Genomic DNA, 22,294 nt, shown 5'->3' with positions numbered 1-22,294 from the left:
TAAGAACATGCCATACTGGCCAACCCAGGCTATTAGTACCTGGCAAGTACCCAAACACTAAGTCTATCCCATGCTACTGATGCTAGTAATAGAAGTGGCTATTTTCTAAGTCAACTTGATTAATAGCAAGTAATGGACTTCTCCAAACCTTTTTTAAATTCAGCTACACTAACTGCACTAACCACATCCCCTGGCAACAAATTCCAGAGTTTAATTGTGCGTTGAGTGAAAAAGAACTTTCTCTGAGTTTTAAATGTGCTACATGCTAACTTAATGGAGTGCCCCCTAGTCCTTCTATTATCTGAAAGAGTAAATAACAGATTTACTTTTACCCGTTCTAGACCTCTCATGATTTTAAAGTCCTCTATCATATACCCCCTCAGCCGTCTCTTCTCCAAGCTGAACAGCCCTAACTTCTTCAGCCTTTCCTCATAGGGAAGCTGTTCCATCCCCTTTATCATTTTGGTCGACTTTCTCTGTACCTTCTCCATCGCAACTATATCTTTTTTGAGATACTCATAGCAATATATATTAGACGCCTTACTTTATGTATCGCTTTTTTCCCCACTGTTTATGCCGCCCATTATATTTGTCATTCGTTTTTGATGACCTGTTTATTTATAATCAACTGTTATCTATAATGGTTTTATTTATAATTGCTTATCTCTAATTATTTTCTATATTCACCTGTTTTATTTATAATTGCTTATTTATAATTATTATTTTTTCTATATTCACCTGTTATTTAATGTTTTGACGACTTGTTTCAATGTAACGCCATAGCTGCGACTGTTCTGTTTCAATGGAAACCGATTTGATATTTTTATCAAGAATGTCGGTATATAAAAATTCTAAATAAATAAATAAATAAATAAATATGGCGACCAGAATTGTACACAGTACTCAAGGTGGGGTCTCACCATGGAGCGATATAGAGGCATTATGACATTTTCCCGTTTTATTCTCCATTCCCTTCCTAATAATTCCTAATAATTGTTTGCTTGTTTGACTGCTGCAGTACACTGTGGCAGTGTTGTTTTTTTAATTGCTTGATTTAAAATAAGAAAACTGCAAGTTCATATTGTACTTCACTACTGTACTTTTCCTATTTAAATGTTCTGGTTGGATTTACCCTCTACTTACAAAATATTAGTAAAAAGTTTAATTACTGTTTTATTCTGGTGTTATGATTTTATCTGATCTGTGGTGCCACAAGTGAGAGGTTGTTTGGGAAGGGCACAGAATTGAGGTATCGGGGTGCCCGGGACCCTGTCTCATCCCCCACTCAGGCTATAAACACAAAGATAAATCATACTAGTAAAAATAATTTCTCATGTGGTTATCCCTACCCCAAGCATAGGGGTAAATTCATAGTCCAGACCGGGGAGGGGGGACGACGACACATGGAAAAACCAACTCCCAGGGGAGGCAGGAGGGTATTCTGAGGACTAACACCTTGCTGTCCTCCGAGAACTCTGCTTTCTCAGAGGTTGAGGAGGATAGCAGTCCTCTCACATGGGCAAATCCCAAGCTAGAGGCTGCCAAAAACAGGAAAAATGAGGAAACCCTTTAGTGCTAAGTGAGGCAGCCGACCTATATGGGTTCTAGGAGGGAAGAGAGTCGGGTTTTCACCTCAGAAAGACTGGTATGACAGAATGAGAGACAGAAACCCCAATACACAGCAAGGAGTTTGAAGGCAGGGGTTTAGTGCGAACATGGGGTGAAAAGCCCACTGAGCCACCCAAAAAAACAATAGTCAGAACATCTGAACAGTGAACTAACTAGCACCAGTAGGCCTAGGACCCCGAAAGTACAGGCAAAAGCACAAATTACCAAGTACAAGAGAAAACTGCTCTTGGATCAAGACCACAAAGTTTTTTTTGTTTTGTTTTTTTTGTCTTTGGTGTCAAATGACAACTGAAAATCAGCTGGGTCTAGAGAGCCCAGCAGAAAGAAAACTGCGGTTCACTATCAGCCAGGTAAGAAGACAGATTGGGCATGCAGAGCAACGCACAGATGTATGTCCAAAAGGAAGAGCAAGCATGGAATCCAAATGTTTGCCCAGAGAAGAAGTGGCAAGAAGCATCAGGGTTTGCAGCAAACCCTTCCAAAACTACAAGTAGTACAAGATCTGACCTCCAAGGTCAGATGGGATAAAAAACCAGAGTGCCAAGGCATGAAAGGCTACTCTTCCACTGGAGCCCCATGCCAAGATGCTGAAGATGGCAGTGAGCTGCGAATGAAGCTCAGCTAAACAATGTACTTCACCAGAGAAGTCAGACAGAAGGGAAGCACCTCGACCAGGGATCTGGCCACAGCAAAGAAAGGATTGTGTACTTTTCTGTGAAGGTATATATGAAATCTACTACCATGTGCCCCCTGGCTTCCTCCTGGTCTGTCTGACAAAGTCAGAAGAAGTGAACAACAGAGGGAGGCAAACCCCTGGGCCACAGGACAAAGGAAATAGCCTCCAGGCTGTACAAAATACAGTTGGGAGGCTACCCAACCATACAAACCCCCTGCTAATCCCCAGGGAGACAGTACAGCCCACAGGGCCCATCCCCCTCAATAAAACATAGGCCACATATACTGAGACAGAGTCCTAGATTTCAGCAAGGTGAAAACAACCTGAGGAAGAAGTCCGTAAAACTCTGAGGAGAGCAAAAACAGGGTTTCTGCAAGAGGCAGCCCCAGTGGAAGAGGGCTTCCTCGCCAATCTGGGAACCCTGAGGTTATCAAAGGATAAACAGTCTGTTCAGCAGAGCAGACTGCCCACCAGCTGAGTAAAGATATCAAACTTATGGCTCAAGATAACCCATTGTTCCACCTAAGTCATGACACACGAGTGGAAATGTCCTCATGGATAGGACTGCCTTGTCAGTCAAACGCATATATCTACTGACAGGGTTGCCTCTGAAAGAGAAAATAAGAACCCTTAAGTGACTGCAATATGGGTGGGGACCTGATTTTGCGAGATCCTTTGCCCCTGACCCAAGCTGTCGGAAGGCAGACATGTCACTCAAGAAATAGAGGGAGGAGAAACCTCCCTTCAGAGATTGAGTGCCACCCAAACGACACCAAAGTATAGGAGAGGCACGAAGTACATTGTGCTCAGCAGGTATCTTAAGACCATGTGAGAGGAATCCTCATCTGCTACTGGGAAGAAGATTTCCAGGAGAGGGAATCCCAGGACTCTACGAGTTGTCCCAATCTGGGTAGCTCATTACCTGCCCTTAAGGCATCTCCGCTGCTCAGCAGTGCAACAGTGGAGTGAGAGCACCTGATGGATAGCCTTCAGATACGGTGCGAAAACAGAGGGCAGCTGCCACTCAGAGGCTAAGTCAACCCAGAGAATGGATGTGAAAAAAAACCAAACCCACCCTTCTCTGAGCAGAAAACAAGTCACCAAGAGGAAACCTACTGACTGCACCCTCTTGAAAACCATTAGGAAGACCTCTCATCTCCAAAATGGAGGGGGAGCATGAGCGTACTGCTCAATCTGATCGGTTTGATTCCGGAAACCCTCCCAGTCCCTGGACTGGGGCGGGGCACAAATCGACAACCTATGAGGTTCTACTGGTGACAGACAGTTGCTAGTGGCCACCTAGCTAGACACTAGGGCCAACATGGCAGCCAGGCACAGGAAAGGTCAGGGAAATTGATCCAAGCAGCCCATGCTGCTGTACTCATTCATGCGAATCAAGCACCATATCACCATCCCCCCCCTCCCAGTTGGAGTGGTAATGTGCCTTGGAGACTCCCCCCCCCAAAAGAGCATCCAGAATGTAAGCCAATAAAGGAAAGAGCCCAGAAGTGCTTGCTCTCTCCTGATAGGGAAAGGTATCCCTGGTATCCACTCCAAAAATGGAGTGAATAGAAATGAATTCTCAGCCAAGTCAGCACCTAGTAATGGGCAGTGCATCTTCATCAAATTTGTGACCTGCAACAGCAGTGCTCCATCTAGCTGACAGCGACGTGCATGCTCTCAGTGGACCTTGTAACCCATGCCACAGCCCAGACAGGCACAAAAACTGAGGTGGTGGACCATGTGTGAGGTCTGCCATTGGTATCATATAGTACCCCTGGGTGCCAGATATATGAAGGCACTAGAAAGTGCCCATGGCGCCACCTGCTGACTGTTCTTGATAACAATCAAGAGCCACTGTAACAATGCACATGGCCCAGGCAGCCTGTCATTGAAGATATACCTTGCTATGCATGGTGACAATGCGCAATATTGAAGATAGTCTATATGGCACCTGGTCTATATGGCACCTGCTACATGTGAAGGAAGGAATGGCATCAACAGCACCCGTGGTAACAATAACACCACTGACCATAGTACTTAGTCACTCCGCGGTGCCAAAAGCGATGGTAGTGTCCTGGTGGTGTGGAGATTAGAGGCATAGACCCCGCCATCAGTGCTCCACTGTGCCCATGAAGCTCTATGGCAGCAGCAGTGCTCACTGTACTCAAGTGAGGGCAACGGTGCCGATTACAATCACCCTACATCGCTTGGAGGTGCCCGGTGTCCTGCGACGCCTATACACTCCACGGCAAGGTCACACACAGTGCTCAACAACGTTTAAGATGCCCCCAGCACCTGTCAGCACACATGATGGTGTTTATAGCACTCGATGGCATCCATGATGTGTGATAGTGACCACTCAATGACTACCATGGCACTAGTCAGTAGGCATGGTGCAACCAACAGGCAGATGACAGCGCCAGTGCCATCACAGTGTCCAATGGTATCCAAGATGCTCACGCCATTTGATGGCATCCATGGCACCTGGCAGTGTGCACAGCGTTCTATGTGGAGGTGCCTGATAGAACCCCAGGGGCACGATGGTGCCCCTGGCACTTAACGGCATCGAGGACCTCCATGGTGCTCAATTGTGCATAGTACTCAATGGCAGTTGACGGTGCCCCTGGTGCTCGATGGCAGCAGTGGTGCCAGTTTCTTCGATCCCACGGCGCCCATCTCAACAGCACTGACAGTGCTTGATTGCACATCTGGTATCTTGACAGTATTGATGGCATCCATTGTGCTGGACTGTACTTGCTGGCGCCCACAACACCCGATGGCATCCATCAATGGCGCCCATGGTACTTGACAGCCGCCATACCACAGTGCTCGATGGCATAAATGGCGTTGCTTGATAGAGCCCAGGGTGCTTACTGGCAGCGATGGCTTCCCGATAGCCACCATACCATGGTATTTATTTATTTATTTATTTTATTTATTTAGCATTTTTATATACTGACATTCTCGATACAAATATCAAATCAGGTCGGTTTACATAAAACAAAACTATCGCTGTGAGGCGTTACAATAAACAGAGTTTCTGAACATAAGAATATAAATATTAAATAGACAACATTGACTCATCAAATAACATGAAAAAAAATATAGTAAACAACATGTGATAAAATAGATAATAGCGTGAATAACTAACATGTAATAAAATAAATAATAAAATAGAATAGTATAAAATATATATATATAGATAACAGTAACTCGTCAAAATACGAGAATATATGTAGAAAATAATTAAAAAAAATTTGATGGCACCCATGCTGCTTGACAACATTGATGGTGCCCATGGTGCTTGCTGGCATCAAAGCTGCCCCCAGAACACAATGGCATCCATGGCTCTCAATCCTGGGCATTGATTGGCGGCCATGGCGCTCAATGACATCCATGGTGCACTAGGGCATACACGGAGCTTGATAGCACCCATGGTGCTCAATGGAGACTGTGGCTCCTCTGGCACACGACGCACTCCTCAGGCCATCGGTGCTCTGGCATAGATGTACATGAGCAACCAATTACAGGCTTGGCACCGATGGTGCATCAGTGAAGCTGATTGCCAGGCTCATCACGCTCACCCTCTTTCTGAAGGAGATGCAGTACCAGATCAATCTGACAAGCAGTAGGTGAGGCTACATTATCCAGAGCACCAGCCAAGGAGACTAGTTCCCAGGAGTGTGGGGAGGATGAACTCTGCTCCCCATGGGAACATCTGGTTCCAAATTCCTTCATGGTCTGAGCCTCGGTCGATGCCCAGCGGTCAGACAGAACTTCCTGAACTTCTGCCTGGGTAAATATTTAGGCAAGTCCCCAGGCCAGAAGCCTTCTTGGACCACAGACAGACTATACACTGCCTGTCAGTTGCCTGTTCAGACTAAGGGAAAACACAGATGTTAAGGAGAGGACAGCAGAAATAAGTTGCGAACGCAGCATTACTTATTAAGGGGAAAACCCTCTATTGGCTGCACAGTGCATTAGGCCTGCCATGTGGCAGACAGAGAAGTGTTTTTAAAAAAAAAAAAAAAAAAGAGAGAAAAAACCCCAAAAATTAAACCTAAACTACCACAAGGGAAGTGAGGGAAAAACAAACACCAAAGCTGTCTGAAAAAAGAGCAGCTACAGACTACAGCATTAGCTGTGAGGAAAGTAAAGCTGAACTTGCAACCACATGGCTTCGTGGAAAAAGACGGTGGGGCAGCGAGGTGGCTACAGCTGCACATGCTCAGTAGAGCAGCTGAAAGCTCTAGAATCTTTGAGATCAAAGGTTCCTTGCCGGGCTCCATCGGATGATGTCATCCATGCATGAGGACTGCTATCCTGCTTGTCCTCAAAGGAAAACGATATGTCCTCTATCTCCATCTGCTGGTAGGCAGAGTAAAAACCCATGTTTGAACTGGTGCAGCAGGATGAGAAGGAAACCAGTTTATTACACCAACTGAAAAGGGACAACCTGTTAGTGCCCCAAAAGCTTGACTTTAAAACATGTTAACTATTTAAAAGTATCATCTTTTCCCAAATACTTTGTTGATTTCTGTGGAAAAAAATCTTTATTTCACGTGGAAAAAAATCTTTATTTCACAGGGCATGCATGCATAACATCTAAACATCCATTAAACTAATTTTTGATATTAGAGGGAGAATTCACAAGTCATAAAAAAAAGTTGAAGCTGTGCAGGCTATAGGACAAAAGGGAGACTCCATCTTTTGCACCATTCAAGCTTGTTAGAACTCTTTGAAAAGAAGTCAAGCACATCAATCAGTTTAGGTTGCCTTTGATAAGTCTGAAGCCTGGCAAAGGAAAAATGAAAATAAGTTCGCTTTACAAGGAGAGAAGAGAATTGTGGTTGCTGTGTTAGTCCACTTGGAAATGTGGAATTAAGGGTCAAACAAGCTGTAGATGATACGCAAGCTTGTCATCAGGTCAGTGAAGGTACACCTTGTTTCTTCACTGACCTAATGAAGTCAGGACAATTCGTAAAAGTTCATCATACATGATTTGAGTTAGTCCAATAAAAAGGTATCCTCTACAACTTGTTAGTGGACCCTTAATTCCATTTTACACAGATAAATCTTGTTTTCTGCAAATTCATAAAATCCAATACTCACAGTAAAACTGATGGAAGTGTTCCAGCTGCGGGACTCCTGATATCAAGTTATACAAATGAGATTTCAGAGCTCCACCTTTGAGTAAGCTGTAGGCCATCTCAGTCAAGTTGATACCCACTATAGCATAGGAATATCTATAAAGTCAACATGTGATTCACTTAGCTTTTCCTTTGTTATTTGCAGGGGATTATTTTCTCTTATCTAGGTTTTATAAAGACAAGTCATTCATTTGTCAAGCATTCTTCATTCAATGGCATACATGATCGTGTTTTCCAATCAATTAATGACAATTTAAATTAAACATGTAAATGTGCTTTAGAAACTCTTACCTATCCAAAAAGGCAGCCTGGGCTACCTGTTCTCTTATAAAGCAATAAAGGAATGACCATACTTGTCTAAGAGATATTGCTGGCATGAGAAATCATGTTTGTCAAAAAGGACTCTGGCAAAATTCAGGATGAGTATAAAAGTTATGCTATGCTGGGTCAGATCAGGGTCCACTGAACCCAGCATCCTGTCTCTAACAGTGGCCAGTCCAGGTCACAAGAACCTGGCGGATGCCAAAAAGTAGATTAATTTAATTTGTTGTTACTCACTTCTAGGAATAGCAAAGGCTTTTTCTAATCTACCTGGCTAATAATGTTTTATGGACTTTGTAACCAGGAACTTATCCAAACTTCTTAAAACCTGTTATACAAGTCACTTTGACCATGTCTTTTGGCAACAATTCCACACTCTGATTTTATGTCAAGTGACAAAGTACTTTCTATGATTTGTTGTAAATCTGTTGGTTGTTAAGTTTCATGGAGTGTCCCCTTGTTGTATTATAAAGGGGACACTCCACCCCATTCAAGATTTTATAAACTTCTATCATGTCCGTTCTCAGTTGCCTTTTCCAAGCAGAAAAGCCCTAACCTGTGTAGCCTCTCTTCCTAGGAGAGCTGCTCCAGTCCCATTATTTTCTTGCCCTTCTCTGCACCTTTTCGAGGTTCTGTTATATCTTTTCTGAGACGGAATGACCAGAACTGCACACAATTCTCAAGGATCAGTCACATAATGGTTTGATAGAGAGAAGATGATATTTTCCATTCCTGACATTCTATCTGTTTTTTTGATTGCCACCAGACACCCAGGTGAGGATTTCAATGCATTGTCCACAAGGACTCAGGGGTCCTGTTCCTGGTACTATGGACCTGTAGTTGAGATTATTTTTCCCTTTGTGCACCACTTGGCACATATCCACATTAAATTTCATCTGCCATTCAAATGCCCAGTATTTCAGCCTTGCAAGGTCCTTCTGCAGTTCTTCACGATCTGCTGCTGCCTTAACTTTGAATAACTTGTGCCATCTGCAATTGTGTGATTGCCTCGGTTGTTCTGTTTTCCAAATCATTTATGAGCATGTTAAACAGTACAGGTCCCAAGCCAGATCCCTTTGATGGTCCACTAATGACCTTTCTTCCATTTGGAAAGCTGACCTTAGTGGACTTTTGTCAAATGCTTTCTGAAAATCCAGATAAAAATGAGCTAGTTAATACATTGTATCTGCATGTTTATTTTCACCTTCAAATAAATCTGATAGATTTCAAAGCACGACTTCTCTGGTTGAATCCTCCCCATTAAGCCAAATCTATCTGAAGGGCCAGAAATGTTATTTTTAAAAATAGAATAGTTTTACCATTTTGACCAGCACTAACATCAGGCTCACTGGACTATAGTTTCCAGGATCACCCCAGAATCCTTTTTAAAAATTGGTGTTACATTTGGCCACCCTCCAGTCTTCAGGTATTGAGGGCTGTTTTAAAATGATAGGTTACAAATTACTAGCAAAAAGGTCTGCAATATCATTATTTATTTATTTAAGTCTTTTCTATACCATCATTAAGTAGCTTCCGTCACAACGGTTTACAGTAGGCACATAAAGATAGGGATGCTGAGACATTAATTTACACAAGTGCCATATCGGTTCAGTACATAGTTTTTAAAAATAAAATAATTGGAATGTGATACAATATTGTTTGGAGTTTTTTTATTTTTTTCGGAATTAAAGCAATACTAACTTTATAAGTGTCACTTTATCTTATAGTGATGGATGATAAAATAAAGTAATATAGAATAAAATACAGCTACACACGTATTGATTGTGGTGGTGTGTGTTTGATATTCATTTTCATTTGTTCCTACCTCGCACTTCGCCGGTTTCACTATCTCCCACTCTTTTTGATAAGCTTGCTTAAATAGCCAGGTTTTTTAAGTGTTTTCAAAAGGATTTACTGTCACTTTGTAACCTTAACTCTAAAGGCATGGTGTTCCACAGTATGGGTCCTGCCAGAGACAGAGCTCTCTCTCTTACTTGGGTGAGTCTTGCTGTTTTTATTGATGGAACTGTAAGGAGTGCTTTGTTAGCTGATCTTAGATTTCTGTTTGGTACGTGAACGCGGAGGGCAGTGTTAAGCCAATCTGCATGTTTGAGTTCTTTGAGAATGCTGGAGTGAGAATACCATCTGGTCCTGGTGTCTTGTTACTGTTTAGTTTGACAATTTGATCTATTGTATCTTCCATTATCACAGATATTTACTTTAGCTGCTCAGAATACTCACCATGAAAGAATGTTTCTGTTGTGGGTATGTCCACAACATCCTCCTCAGTGAGACCAAGGCAAAGAATTCATTCAAAGTTTTCTGCTATTTTCTTGCTCCTCTATCTAGTGGCTCAACTGACTCCCAGGCTTTTTTCTTTGAATGTACTTGAAAATGTTTTTATTATCAGTTTTTGCCTCTATGACAAGCTTCTTTCAAATTCTCTTGGCCTGTCACTACTGTTTTATTTCTAACTTGCCTGTACTTACACTCTTACCTATTTTCTTTTATTGGGGTCTGCTCTCCATTTTTTGAAAGATGTCCTTTTGGTTTTCACTGCCTCTTTTACCTCACCATTCAACTATGTTGGCAGTTGTTTGGCCTTCCTTCAACCTTTTTTAATGCATGGAATACATTTTACCTGTGCTTTGAAAGTTGGTATTTTTAAATAAATGATCGATACCCAGAAAAATCCTTAAATTATACATCAAATGCTTGCACATATTAAATAAAATTTAATTAGGAGGAAAAAGACCTGAAACGCATTGATGCGTCACCATACACGAGAGAGATAGCGGCATGTGCTCATTTGTAATCACTGGTCTGAAAAACCTCCAACCCATTCTTTATTGAGAAGAATTGAATTCATTATTTTTTTAGTCTTTTTTTTTTATATATATTAAAAAAAACAAAAACCACAGAAACCCCCCCCCCCCCCCCCCCCCAAAAAAGAAACTTGCACCTAGGCTTAAGCTTGTAATAAAGCTTTTTAAACTATGTACATGCCATGTGTAAGAACTTATGCTTAGTAACTACTCCTTTTAGTTTAACTAATATCCTCGTTCTATCAGAAGCCTTCCTTTTTAAAATTATATTCTACTGCAGTAACATAGCAAAGCAGAGTTACTTGTCTGTAACAGGTGTTCTCAGAGAACAGCAGGATGTCAATCCTCACACATGGGGGGACATCGAATGGAGCTTGGCATGGAGAATTTATGTCAAAGTTTCTAGAATTTTGACTGAGCCTCATTGAGCATGCAATATCCTATGTAGCCACATGGGGGTCCCCTCAGTCTTATAATCATAGAATTCAAGAGAAGAAAATAAAAGAAGAAAAACCTATGTAGTGGGAAACCCAGCTCCACGGGGTGGCGAGTGGGTTTCGTGAGGACTGACATCCTGCTGCCTTCTGAAAACACCTGTTACAGGTAAGCAACTCAGCTTTCTCCGAAGACAAACAGGATGGCAGTCCTAACACATGGGTGAATCCCTAGCTACAGGCTGCCTCCCAACATAAAAAGGGGACCAACAGAACACCTCAATAAGCGCCAACGGACACAAAAACAACCAGATTTGTTGGTAACGGGGGGGAACAGCCTGAATTAAAACAATAAGCCCTAGGCAGAAATTGAGTTGGGTTCTACACCTCAACAAGTTCCAAAGGACAGATTAGCCAAACCTGCTGCTGCATTGGCCAGCCCTAACCAAATAATAATGCAATGTGAATGTGTGGAAAGAGCTCCACGTCGCACCTCTGCAGGTCACCTCCATAGGGAATGCTCACAAGTGGGCCACCAACCCTGCCATGGCTAGAACAGAACGAACCTTGACTTGACCTCCAAGATGCAGTCCGCTAGCCAACTGGAAAGCCCAACTTATTCCTATCAAAAGAAACAAAGTTGAGTGGACTGTCTATGGGCTTCTATCCGCTCCAGATAGAAGGATTAGGCTCTTTTGCAGTACATAGAAATGACAGCAGAAAAGTACCAAGTGGTTCATCTAGTCTTCCAGCAAGCTTCTTAAGGTAGTAACTGCCACACTGTGCAATTATCCCCTAGCCTTATAATAACCCATAAAAATTGCAGCTAGCAACATTTTTTTTTTTACTGGTTGATGAGCTTTCTTGAAGATTCAGACCATGCTAACTGATGTGCTTTCCTTATGGACTTTGCCGTAGAAGCAGTCCTGGTGCCTTTTCCCTTATGTCTGTGTATCAGTTCCCCAGACTGTAGAAGAAGTCAGGGCCTTCTGTTGCGATCTGATTCCAGTTTCTCTTTTCCCCCCTGCCATCAAAGTGGGAAGCAATGTTGCAATTGCATTATTGATAGTAATCTCCATACCTTCTGCTAAAGTCACCCCCTGAGCGTTTTTCTCATTTCCATCCTCTAGCAAATCACAGTGTTTATCCCATGCTCCTTTGACAAATAAAAGTAGTCCTTCAGTGGACTGCTTTTGTCACCCCCACCTCCTCCGGAGAAACACTCCAGGCATATAAAACCCTCTCCATTAAGAAATATTTCCTGATGTTGGTTCTGAGTCATTCCTCCCCCCTCCCCCCCGAAGTTTCATTTCATGATCCAGAGTTCTATTTTTTTTTCCCCCCAACGGAAAAGATTAGAAGTGTGTGCATCATATCTCCCCTGCACCTCCTCTCTTCCACATACATATTCATATCCTTCAGCTTCTCATAGGTCTTCCGATAGAAATCCCACACCATTTTGGTCAACTTCTCTGGACTGCCTCCATCCTTTTTGAGATATGGGCTCCAGAACAGAACACAGTACTCCAGGTGAGGCCCCACCAAGAACATGTACAAGGGCATTATCCCCTCCTTTTTCATACTAGTTATTCCTCTCTCTATGTAGCCCAACATTCTTCTGGCTTTAAACTGTCACCTTGCTTTGCCATCTTCAAATCACCAGATACTATTACCCCAAGATCCCTCTCTCAGTCTGTGCACGTCTGTCTCTCACCCCCATCACATACAGCTCTTTTGGATTACTGCATCCCAGATGCATGACCCTGCACTTCTTGGCATTGAATCCCAGCTGCCAAGTCTTCAACCACTCTTCAAGCTCTCTTAAATCCCTTTTCATTCTTTCTACTCCTTCATGTATTTCCACTTTGTTGCAGTTCTTAGTATCATCCACAAATAGACAAACTATCTTCTATCCCTTCCGCAATGTTACTCACAAAACATTAAGCAGAACCGGTTCCAACACCGATCCCTATGGTACTCCACTTAACACAGATCTCTCTTCAGAATAGGTTCTATTTATCATTACATGTGGTCTATCAGTCAGTTTGTAATCCATGCCACCTCTTGGTGCTCACTCACAAGCCTCCTGTTTGGGACCATATCAAAAGCTTTTCTGAAATCCAAGATCACTGAGAACTCCTTGATCCAATTCTCTAATCACCCAATCAAAAATAAGATGTGTCTGACAGGACCTTCCCCTGGTGAATCCATGGTGCCTCGGATCCAGCAATGATGCTGACTCTAGATAGTTCACTATCCTTTCCTTCAGCAGACTCTCCCTTAATTTTCCCACCACCAAGGTGAGGCTTACAAGCCTGTGGTTTCCAGCCTCTTTTCTGTTATCACACTTGTGGTTACCACTCTTGTGAATTTCTTTATGATTTTATTTCCACTATTTTATGTTTATGATTTGCATTTTTACACTTGCTACTGATTATTAATTATTTACTGTTGTTGGCTTTAATAGGTTCCTTTATTATTTTTTTATTAATAATTTATACTCTTAACCATTTTGTGTGTTCATTTTAATAATAATGATTGTAATTTTTTTTTCTTTATAAATAGTTTGATTGTATTATGTTCTTATAAGACAAACTGTGAACTGTTGTGAAGGTAAATACAAAACAAACATCGGTACACAAAATCTTTTAAATAAATAAAAATCTTGTGAAGTGGGACTACCACCGTTCTTCTCCAACGCCAAGGCACCACTCCTGGTTCCAGGCATCTATTGAACAGGTCCTTCAGTGGACCCGCCAGCACATCTCAGAGCTCCCTCAGTATCCTGGGATGTACCTCATGGCCTTGTCCACTTTTGTTTGCCTAGCTCCTCCTACATGTTCTCTTTTGTAAGCGGAGTTTCATCTACCCCATCCCCATGTACCATCATGTCAATCAGCAAAGTTTCTTCTCCAGGGTCTTCTTTAATGAACACAGAACTGAAGTATCTGTTTAATATTTTTGCCAATTCTTCGTTTTCTCCAGACATTACTCATCACATTTCAATTTCACTATACCACTTCTGGCCTCCTTTTTTCTCAAACTGTGCAAGGCTTGTTTGCCTTGGTGCAAATGGGGCCTGGCAAAAAATATTTGCAGGACAATGGACTGGTTAAGATGGAAATCTGACACCGTCTTAGGCGGGAACATGGGGTGCATATGCAGGAGTACCCAATCATAAAAATGCTTAGTGTAAAGTGGATAAGTCACTAAGGCCTGGGGTTCACTGACCCTGCATCCTGAAGTGACCACCACCAAAAATATGACCTTCCAGTTCAGATACTTCAGGTCACCGAATCACAGCAACTCAAAGGGAGCTTTCATCAGCTGAGCTACCACCAAGTTGAGGTCCCAAGATATAGCATGCGACCTTACAGGAGGCTTTAACTGAAGCAGGGCCTGCATGAAACATAGAACTATAGGCTGTACAGAGATGGGTGTATCATCTACATCACAGCAATAAGCGCCAATTGCACTTAGATGAAATTTAATGGAGTTGGTCTTCAAAATCAGCTTCTGACAGGTGTAGAAGGTAGTCAAGCAGTTTTTGTGCTGAGCAGGAGAAAGGATCTACAGCTTTCTGCTCACACCACATGGAAAGCCTCCTCGTCAGTCCATAGGACTTTCTAGTAGAAGCCTTTCTGGAAGCTACATGGACCCGAGACACATCTTCCGAGGGATCGAATGGTTGCAATATCAACTTCTCAACATCCAGGCTGTGAGCAATAGGGCCTATAGGTTGGGATGGCGCAACCTGCCTCAATCTTGGATGATTAAATCTGGGGAAGACCCAGCCTGATCGGTTTCCGGATGGGCATCTCCCTGAGGAGCGAAAAACAGAACTGTCTATCTTAGCCAGTGAGGGGCTATGAGTATCATAGTCCCTTTGTCCTCACAAAGCTTCAAGAGTCTTTTTCTACTAGTGGAGATGGAGGATATACATACAGGAAACCCTTGCCTCAATGGCAGGTGAAGGCATCCGAGGTTGGTTTGCCATGAGTCCTGTACAGGGAACAGAACTGAGGAACCTTCCTGTCCCAAGACGCTGTGAAGAGATCCACATCAGTGCTTCCACAGAGGCAGAAAATCTGATTTGCAACCCCTTGGTCCAATTGTAGGGTCTGAAGGCGTGGCTCAGTCAGTCTGCTATTACATTCTCCAATCCGGCCAGGTACTTGGCTCTGAGCACCATTCCATGGGAAAGGGCCCATGAGTAGATATGGACCACTTCGAAAAGCATGGAGGCAAGATCCCGTACTTCCCTGCATGTTGACATATCACACTACCACTTGGTTGTCGGTCTGTACCGGAACAATTTTGTTGGACAGCTGATCTCTGAAAGCCTATGGCACGTACCAGATCGCCCTGAGCACCAGGAATTTGATCTGATAGACATTCCCGAATGGACCAAAGGCCCCTGGGTGCTGAGCTTCCCAGTCCAGGGTGGACACCTCCGTGGTTAGGACAATTTGGTTGGGAAGACTTTGGAAAGACACTCCCTTCTCCAGATCCGAAATTTCCCTACTACAAGGGCAAAGAGACCCAGAGAGATGGAGTGACTTGAATGTGGTCTTGGAGGTCCTGAATAGCTTGCCGCCACTACAACCTCAGGGTCCCTTGGGCCTTTTGAATGGTAAACAAGCCAAGGGAGTGACATCAAGTGTCGCGGCCATATGGCTCAACAGTTTAAACATGTGCCAAGCTGGATACCTGCTTACTCTGTTGAATGGCCTTTTGGCAGAGCACAAAGGCCTTGGCCTGAATCATGTCCAGCAAGGCTCTAATGAAGTCCAATTGTGGTGACAGGCTGAGATGAGACTTAAGGTAGTTGACAACCAACCCTAGGGTCTCCAGCACCCGTATAGTCTGGTGCATAGACCCATCAGCCCCTGCCTGAGGGGTGCTCTTGACCACACCTTGAATACTGTGTACAATTCTGGTCGCCGCATCTCTAAAAAGATATAGTTGCAATGGAGAAGGTACAGAGAAGGGCAACCAAAATGATAAAGGGGATGGAACAGCTTCCCTATGAGGAAAGGCTGAAGAGGTTAGGGCTGTTCAGCTTAGAGAAGAGACGGCTGAGGGGGGATATGATAGAGGTGTTTAAGATCATGAGAGGTCTTGAACGAGTAGATGTGACTTATTTTCACTTTCGAATAATAGAAGGACTAGGGGGCATTCCATGAAGTTAGCAATTAGCACATTTAAGACTAATTGGAGAAAATTCTTTTTCACTCAACGCACAATAAAGCTCTGGAATTTGTTGCCAGAGGATGTGGTTAGTGCAGATAGTGTAGCTGGGTTCAAAAAAGGTTTGGATAAGTTCTTGGAGGAGAAGTCCATTAATGGCTATTAATCAAGTTTACTTAGGGAATAACCACTGCTACTAATTGCATCAGTAGCATGGGATCTTCTTAGTGTTTAGGTAATTGCCAGGTTCTTGTGGCCTGGTTTTGGCCTCTGTTGGAAACAGGATGCTGGGCTTGATGGACCCTTGGTCTGACCCAGCATGGCAATTTCTTATCGGGTGGATTTTAAAAGCCCTGCTCGCGTAAATCCGCCCGGATTTATGCGAGCAGGGCCTTGCGCGCCGGCACGCCTATTTTCCATAGGCCGCCGGCGCGCGCAGAGCCCCGGGATGCGTGTAGGTCCCGGGGTTTTTCGAAGGGGGCGTATCGGGGGCGGGACCGGATGACGCAGCGTTTCGGGGGCGGGGCGTGGCATTTCGGGGGCGTTTCGGGGGCGTGGTCCAGGCCTCCGGACCAGCCCCCGGGTTGGAAGACGGCGCGCCAGCAGTCTGCTGGTGCGCGTAGATTTAAGTCTGCTTCTCGCAGGCGTAAATCTAGGGACAAAGGTAAGGGGGGGTTTAGATAGGGCCGTGGGGGGGGGGTTAGGGAGGGGGAAGGTGAGGGGAGGGCGCAAGGAAGTTCCCAAAATCGGCAGCCTTGCGCGTGCCGATCCAGGATTTTAGAGGATATGCGCAGCTATGCGCGTATCTTATAAAATCCAGCGTACTTTTGTTTGCGCCTGCTGCGCAAACAAAAGTACGCAATTGCGCTTTTTAAAAAAATCTACCCCTATGTTCTTATGTCCAGATACAGGAAAATGTGAACTCCCTGTCTGCAAAGGTGCGCCACCACCATGGCTAGGCTTTTTGTAAAAAACATGGGGCTGAAGCGAGCCCAAATATCAGAACACAATACTGGAAGAGCTGCTTTTCCACCACAAATCTGAGATACTTCCGGTGACTTGGGAAGGTCTTGATGTGTGTAAGCATCCGAGATCCAGGCAGCATAACCAGTCACCTTTTCACAAGAAGGGGGATCAAGGTGCCCAGGGAAACTATCTTGAACTTTTCTCTTTTGAGGAATTTGTTCAATGCCCTCAGGCCTAGAATAGGATGGAGTCCCCCTGTTTTCTTTGGTATCAGGAAGTACCGGGAGTAAAATCCTCACCCTCTTTGCCCTGATGGAACGGATTTGAACACTCTGGCTGTTAAGAGGGAGGACAGCTCCACTACTAGTACTTCCTGATGCACTACCCTGCCCCAGAATGGGCTCTGAGGGCAATTTGGTGGGGTATTCAGATTCAATTTGTACCCCTTGCAAACGATGGAGAGAACCCACTGGTTAGAGGTTACACTGGTCCATTGGTTCGCAAAGAACCAAAGCCTTTCCCCAACCGGCAAGTCCATCGTTCTGGGTACAGACGACTTGGCTTTGTCCCCTGTGATCCAGTCGAAACCCCATCCCTAGAGTTGATGGAGGAACCAGCTAGTGCTTGGGGGATCTTTGTTGCCTGGGACTGCCACGAGCCCTGATGTGATTGATGGGAATGAGAAGGCGGAGGGAAGTACTTTCTCGGGCGGAAGAACTTCCTAGGCCCAGACCTCAACGATCTCCTGAAGATATTCTCTCCCATACAAGGCAAGTCAGCTCCTGCACCTCTGATCTGAGATCAGAGGCAGCCATGCGAACCTACGGGCGCAGAGACCCTTGATGCAGTCTCGAAAACATCGTAGGTCAAACAGACCCCATGTTTTCTACACTCCAGACCTTTATGCACCAGTGACAGAAGGGTGTCTTGTTGCTGCCAAGGCAGTTGCTTGGCAACGTCCTGTATCTGCTTCCAGATGACCTGTGTATATTAGTTCATGTAGAGCTGGTAGACCACTATGCAGGAAATAAGCTTAGCACCCAGGGACATCTTTCTCCCAAAAGAATCCATTGCTCTGTGATCCTTCTCTGGGGGCACTGAGGAATGGGTCAGAGTGTGGATTTTACAACTACCGACAGGTGGGGCAACAGACGTGGGTTGAATCGGAGAGCTTTTTGGATGAAAACTTGTGTCCGCCTTCCTTTTCACAGGAAGCACAGTGAGGGGGTGTTTCTACATCTTCATCAGTAACACCACAAGGATCTCGTGCACTGGGACTTCCACAATCTCTTTGGGAGGCTCGGCATTTCTCGGTATCGTTCCGGGTGGTCTCCTGCTGCGGGGGGAGAGGGAAAGTACCTTCACCACCGCGCTCAGTGTTGCACCCGCTGCCTCGGGCTAAATCCATGCCGGGAACCAGCTACCGGACAGAGGCCTACTTGAGGGATCTCGGAAATCACCTCAGGAATTCTCAACTGGGGGAGGGACCCGTAGGTATCACCATAGGAGGGCGGGTCTCATCTGTAGAGGTAAGATTTCTTCTTTGTTTGGATTCTCTTTGGTTTGAATACTCTAATGATGTGCAAGCGTGTAGAGAGTCCCAAACTGCTATGGAGACGGAGAAATACTGAAGAGCAGAGCTTCCTGCAGGGGTATATGTACTGGTGCCGATGTCAGATTGAAATCTGACTCAGTCTCCAACTGCTATCAGGAGCATACTATACCCATTGGTCCTGAGTCCATCTGCTACACGCTAGGAAACTAGCATTTTGTGCCTATTATCCTCTTCAGTCATCAACTGAAATGGGATAGTCTCCATCACCTGAACAAAGCCTGTGAAGGAGAGGTCCTCTGGCAGGGACTTCCTTTGATCATCTGGAGGAGAAGGGTCTGAGGGAAGACCATGTGAAGCATCATTGGAAGGGTCTGAGGGAGGACCATGTGAAGCATCATTGGAAAGGTCTGAGGGAGAACCATGTGAAGCATCATTGGAAGCTATGGAGTAGTCATCCCATCACCAGTTGACAATATCTCCACTGTTGTCAACTGGTGATGGCACTAGGCGCTTGGCCCCCAACCAGTGGTGCAGGCAACGGAGGCCCATACTTCAGTGCCATCTCTGGTATCAGGAGGCTTCAAGGAACCGGGGACAACAACCAGATCGGCAAGTATTGGTGCCCCTGAAGGCATCAATTGGTGCCCCTGAAGGCATCAATGTCACCCCAGGAACAGACAGCAGCTGGGTCTGTAACATACCAATATGCATATGCAGGGATTCAAGCAGTGGCTTGAGAAGTGACTGTGCCGGTATCCTTGCCGCATTGCCACCAAAGGCCAGCTGCACACTTCTCTCCGATTCCTCCTTGAACATCACTGATACCAGGACAAGCTGGAATGCAGGAGGGTTCCAAAGAGGATCTCCTCGCCATGGGGTCACTTTGGGGGCATCGCAGCAGAAGATGGTGTGTCCCCGTACCCAGCAATGAAAATAGACTTACCCAAAAACGTTGAAAAACCTGTCTTGGACACTAACAGGAGAACCAGGTGGCGAGGGCCTGTGTTGACCGCACGAAGAAGAACAAAGATTTTTTTTATTAAAAAAGACCATTTTAAAAAGTAGGTAAAAAGAGTTTGAAAAACAGAGGCTCACCCTCTGTTTCCAAGACTCTGCGGAAAAGAAGAAATTAAGGGGACCCCACATGGATGTATAGTATATTGCATTCATGAGATTGCTTTATGAGGCTCAGTTAAAGTTCTAGAAAGTCTGACATAAGTTTTGACTACTCTCCAGTAAAAAACAAAAACAAAAAACCTCCCAAAAACTGGTATATAAGAATTGCCTAAATAAGTAAATAAATAGATTTTCCGTGCCTGGCTCCATCTGTTGATGTCACCCATGTGTGAGAACTACCATCCTGTTTGTCCTTGGAGAACATAGTAATGGTCCATCCAGTCTGCCCAGCAAGTCTTCTATGGGAGTAACAGCCATCTTGATAATTCAGACAATGCTATTTGAACATGCTTTGCTTTAGGACTTGGATGTAGAAGCAGTCCTGCACTTTTTTCCCTAAAGTCCTCCCTCCAGTAATTATGTCAAATTTGACTGCGTGATGATCACCATTGCTGAGCGGCCTCACTACAGTAATCCCTTGCACCATGTCCTGTGTTCCCGCTGAGGACTAGATCTAAAGCAGCTCTCGTGCCAGCTGCTCTATGAAGCAGTCATTTCTGCTAGAACCTTCATGGTTGGACAGAATGTTTTAGACTCCAGCAGACTGAGCAACTTATACTGCACAGGAAAACCCTGCTACCTACAACATCCACCTTGTGGCAAGAGTAGCAGAGCAGGCGGGGATATATCAGGAGGCTGCCACATTTCCACAACAGGGCTAACTTGCTTTTGTCACTGATGCGCTACTGACTTAGCACAACACTTAGTATTCCCAGCAGCAGAAGGTAAGCCTCAGTTTCGTCAGTGGTGGGCTTTTATCTGCCTAGTCAACAAGCTGCCTTGAATTTTGAGCAAGAGTTTCTCTTTCAAAAACAGCTATTTCCCAAATCATCAACTTTCCATCTCCGAGACTGATTTCTTCTTTGCTCTTATTCCAAATTCACTTAAATATTTGCTCAACATAATTTTCCTTAATTTTAGAAGGAAACAATTTTTTTTTTTTTTTTTACTTGGCAGTACCTTTCTGCTCTCAAGATTTCCAGCTCAATGAAAATCAGCCTCTGAGTCTTTATTTTCACCTACCCGGGGCATTCCCCCTACTCCATTTTTAACTTAATCTTATCTGGTCCAGTCAAGACACTGCTAGTCTTCAGCTGGGACTCACAGATCGTAGCTCCCTCCAGACACCTGCACCCACAACCTGTCCAATAATTACCATTAAGCGATGGCGAACACTCCCTTACTCCAGGCACTGTGACCGTTACTGCTGCAGTATCCCTGTGCGCACTTCAATTGAGCTGAAGCACGTGGTATTAAAATACTACATTTCTGACTTAATTATTTTAAAAGGGTCTAGGTAATAAAGCGCCTTTAAAGTCTGAATAAGTACGGTCCAAGTTAATAATGAATCTCAAAATCAGAAAACAAACAAAAAAAAAAACCCTAAACACATGCAGTTTCACATCATTACCCACAATGAGAAAAGCAGCATATAAAGATGATATGGGCGTTTGTGTAATCCAGGAGTTCTCATTAATGTAGCACAAAGCAGACGGGCCACGGTGTTCTGGTGTCATGGTAACAAGACCCGAGCCTACCCCGGAGGGAGCTCTCAAGTGACACGAAACCACCAAGAGAATAACTCTAGAAGACAATGGAAATAGCGAGTCACACCACCCGCCTAGAAATTGCCTCCCACTGCCACCGGCACGGAATCAAGTTAAAGCACACCCCACTTACCCCATCTTTGGATGATTTGAGCGAGAGAGAATCTGGCGCGATTCTTCGGTGTAATGTTGGCTAAAATACCTGTAAGGGTTAAGAGAAATATTTTAGTGTTTATGTTAAGGGGGAGGGGGGGGCGAAGATAGGGGGCAGTATGTTTTACCCGTGCCATTTTTTAAAAACAATTAATAAAATATTATTATAAGGCTCACAAGCTAATAGTAAACTATTCAACTGAAGAAACATTGTGGGATAAAATGAGCTGGAACAAAATTAAAAAAAAATACTCTGTGGAGGCCACCGGGGGCTCCTCGTCCTTTGACAGGCTGTGGTCACTGCCTGTCCTGCAACCTTAGCCCCTCCCAGCTCACTGACCTGGAGCAGAGACACAAAGATATGAGCCCAGGTTTCCAGCATGGAGGCACAGTGCCCCCCAGCTACACTTTTCCTTTCTTTAAAAAGAAAAAAAAGGAACAAACAAACCATAGGTACACAATTAGCAAAAAAAGTAATTGGACTTGCACTGTTCCATCGTAAGGAAAATCTACAATTCGCTCAACTTAAATCCTCTCCATATTTTTTTTTTAAATTGTTTTTGGCCCAGCATGTTCCTCCTGTTTCTTTTTCGCTTCCAGCTCAATTAGAACCTGGGATACAGCACTGCGTTCTTCATTTGTAACGATTGGGTATTCCCCATTTTAACC

The 22,294-nt window shown here is 44.3% G+C and overlaps 1 protein-coding gene across 4 annotated transcripts in view; it reads right to left on the bottom strand.

Moving 5' to 3' along the window:
* The window catches only part of ELMOD2 (ELMO domain containing 2), an 82,089-nt gene that overhangs the window by 13,243 nt on the left and 46,552 nt on the right, over positions 1 to 22,294 (bottom strand). For 3 of the 4 annotated variants that reach the window (XR_003856000.1, XM_029597057.1, XM_029597035.1), the window contains exons 7-8: positions 21,606 to 21,674; positions 7,421 to 7,554 (exon numbers count right to left, since the gene is read on the bottom strand). Coding sequence is in view for 3 of the 4 variants with exons in the window: in XM_029597057.1 (XP_029452917.1) it covers positions 7,421 to 7,554; positions 21,606 to 21,674 (203 nt within the window). In the remaining variant the exon portion in view is untranslated. Of the gene's footprint in view, positions 1 to 6,897; positions 7,103 to 7,420; positions 7,555 to 21,605; positions 21,675 to 22,294 lie in introns of those variants that run through there. The other variant, XM_029597066.1, reaches the window with a different exon arrangement.

This window comes from Rhinatrema bivittatum, chromosome 1, assembly GCF_901001135.1.
Source record: "Rhinatrema bivittatum chromosome 1, aRhiBiv1.1, whole genome shotgun sequence".
NCBI classification, from domain to species: domain Eukaryota; kingdom Metazoa; phylum Chordata; class Amphibia; order Gymnophiona; family Rhinatrematidae; genus Rhinatrema; species Rhinatrema bivittatum.
This window is presented reverse-complemented; position numbering and strand designations above follow the sequence as displayed.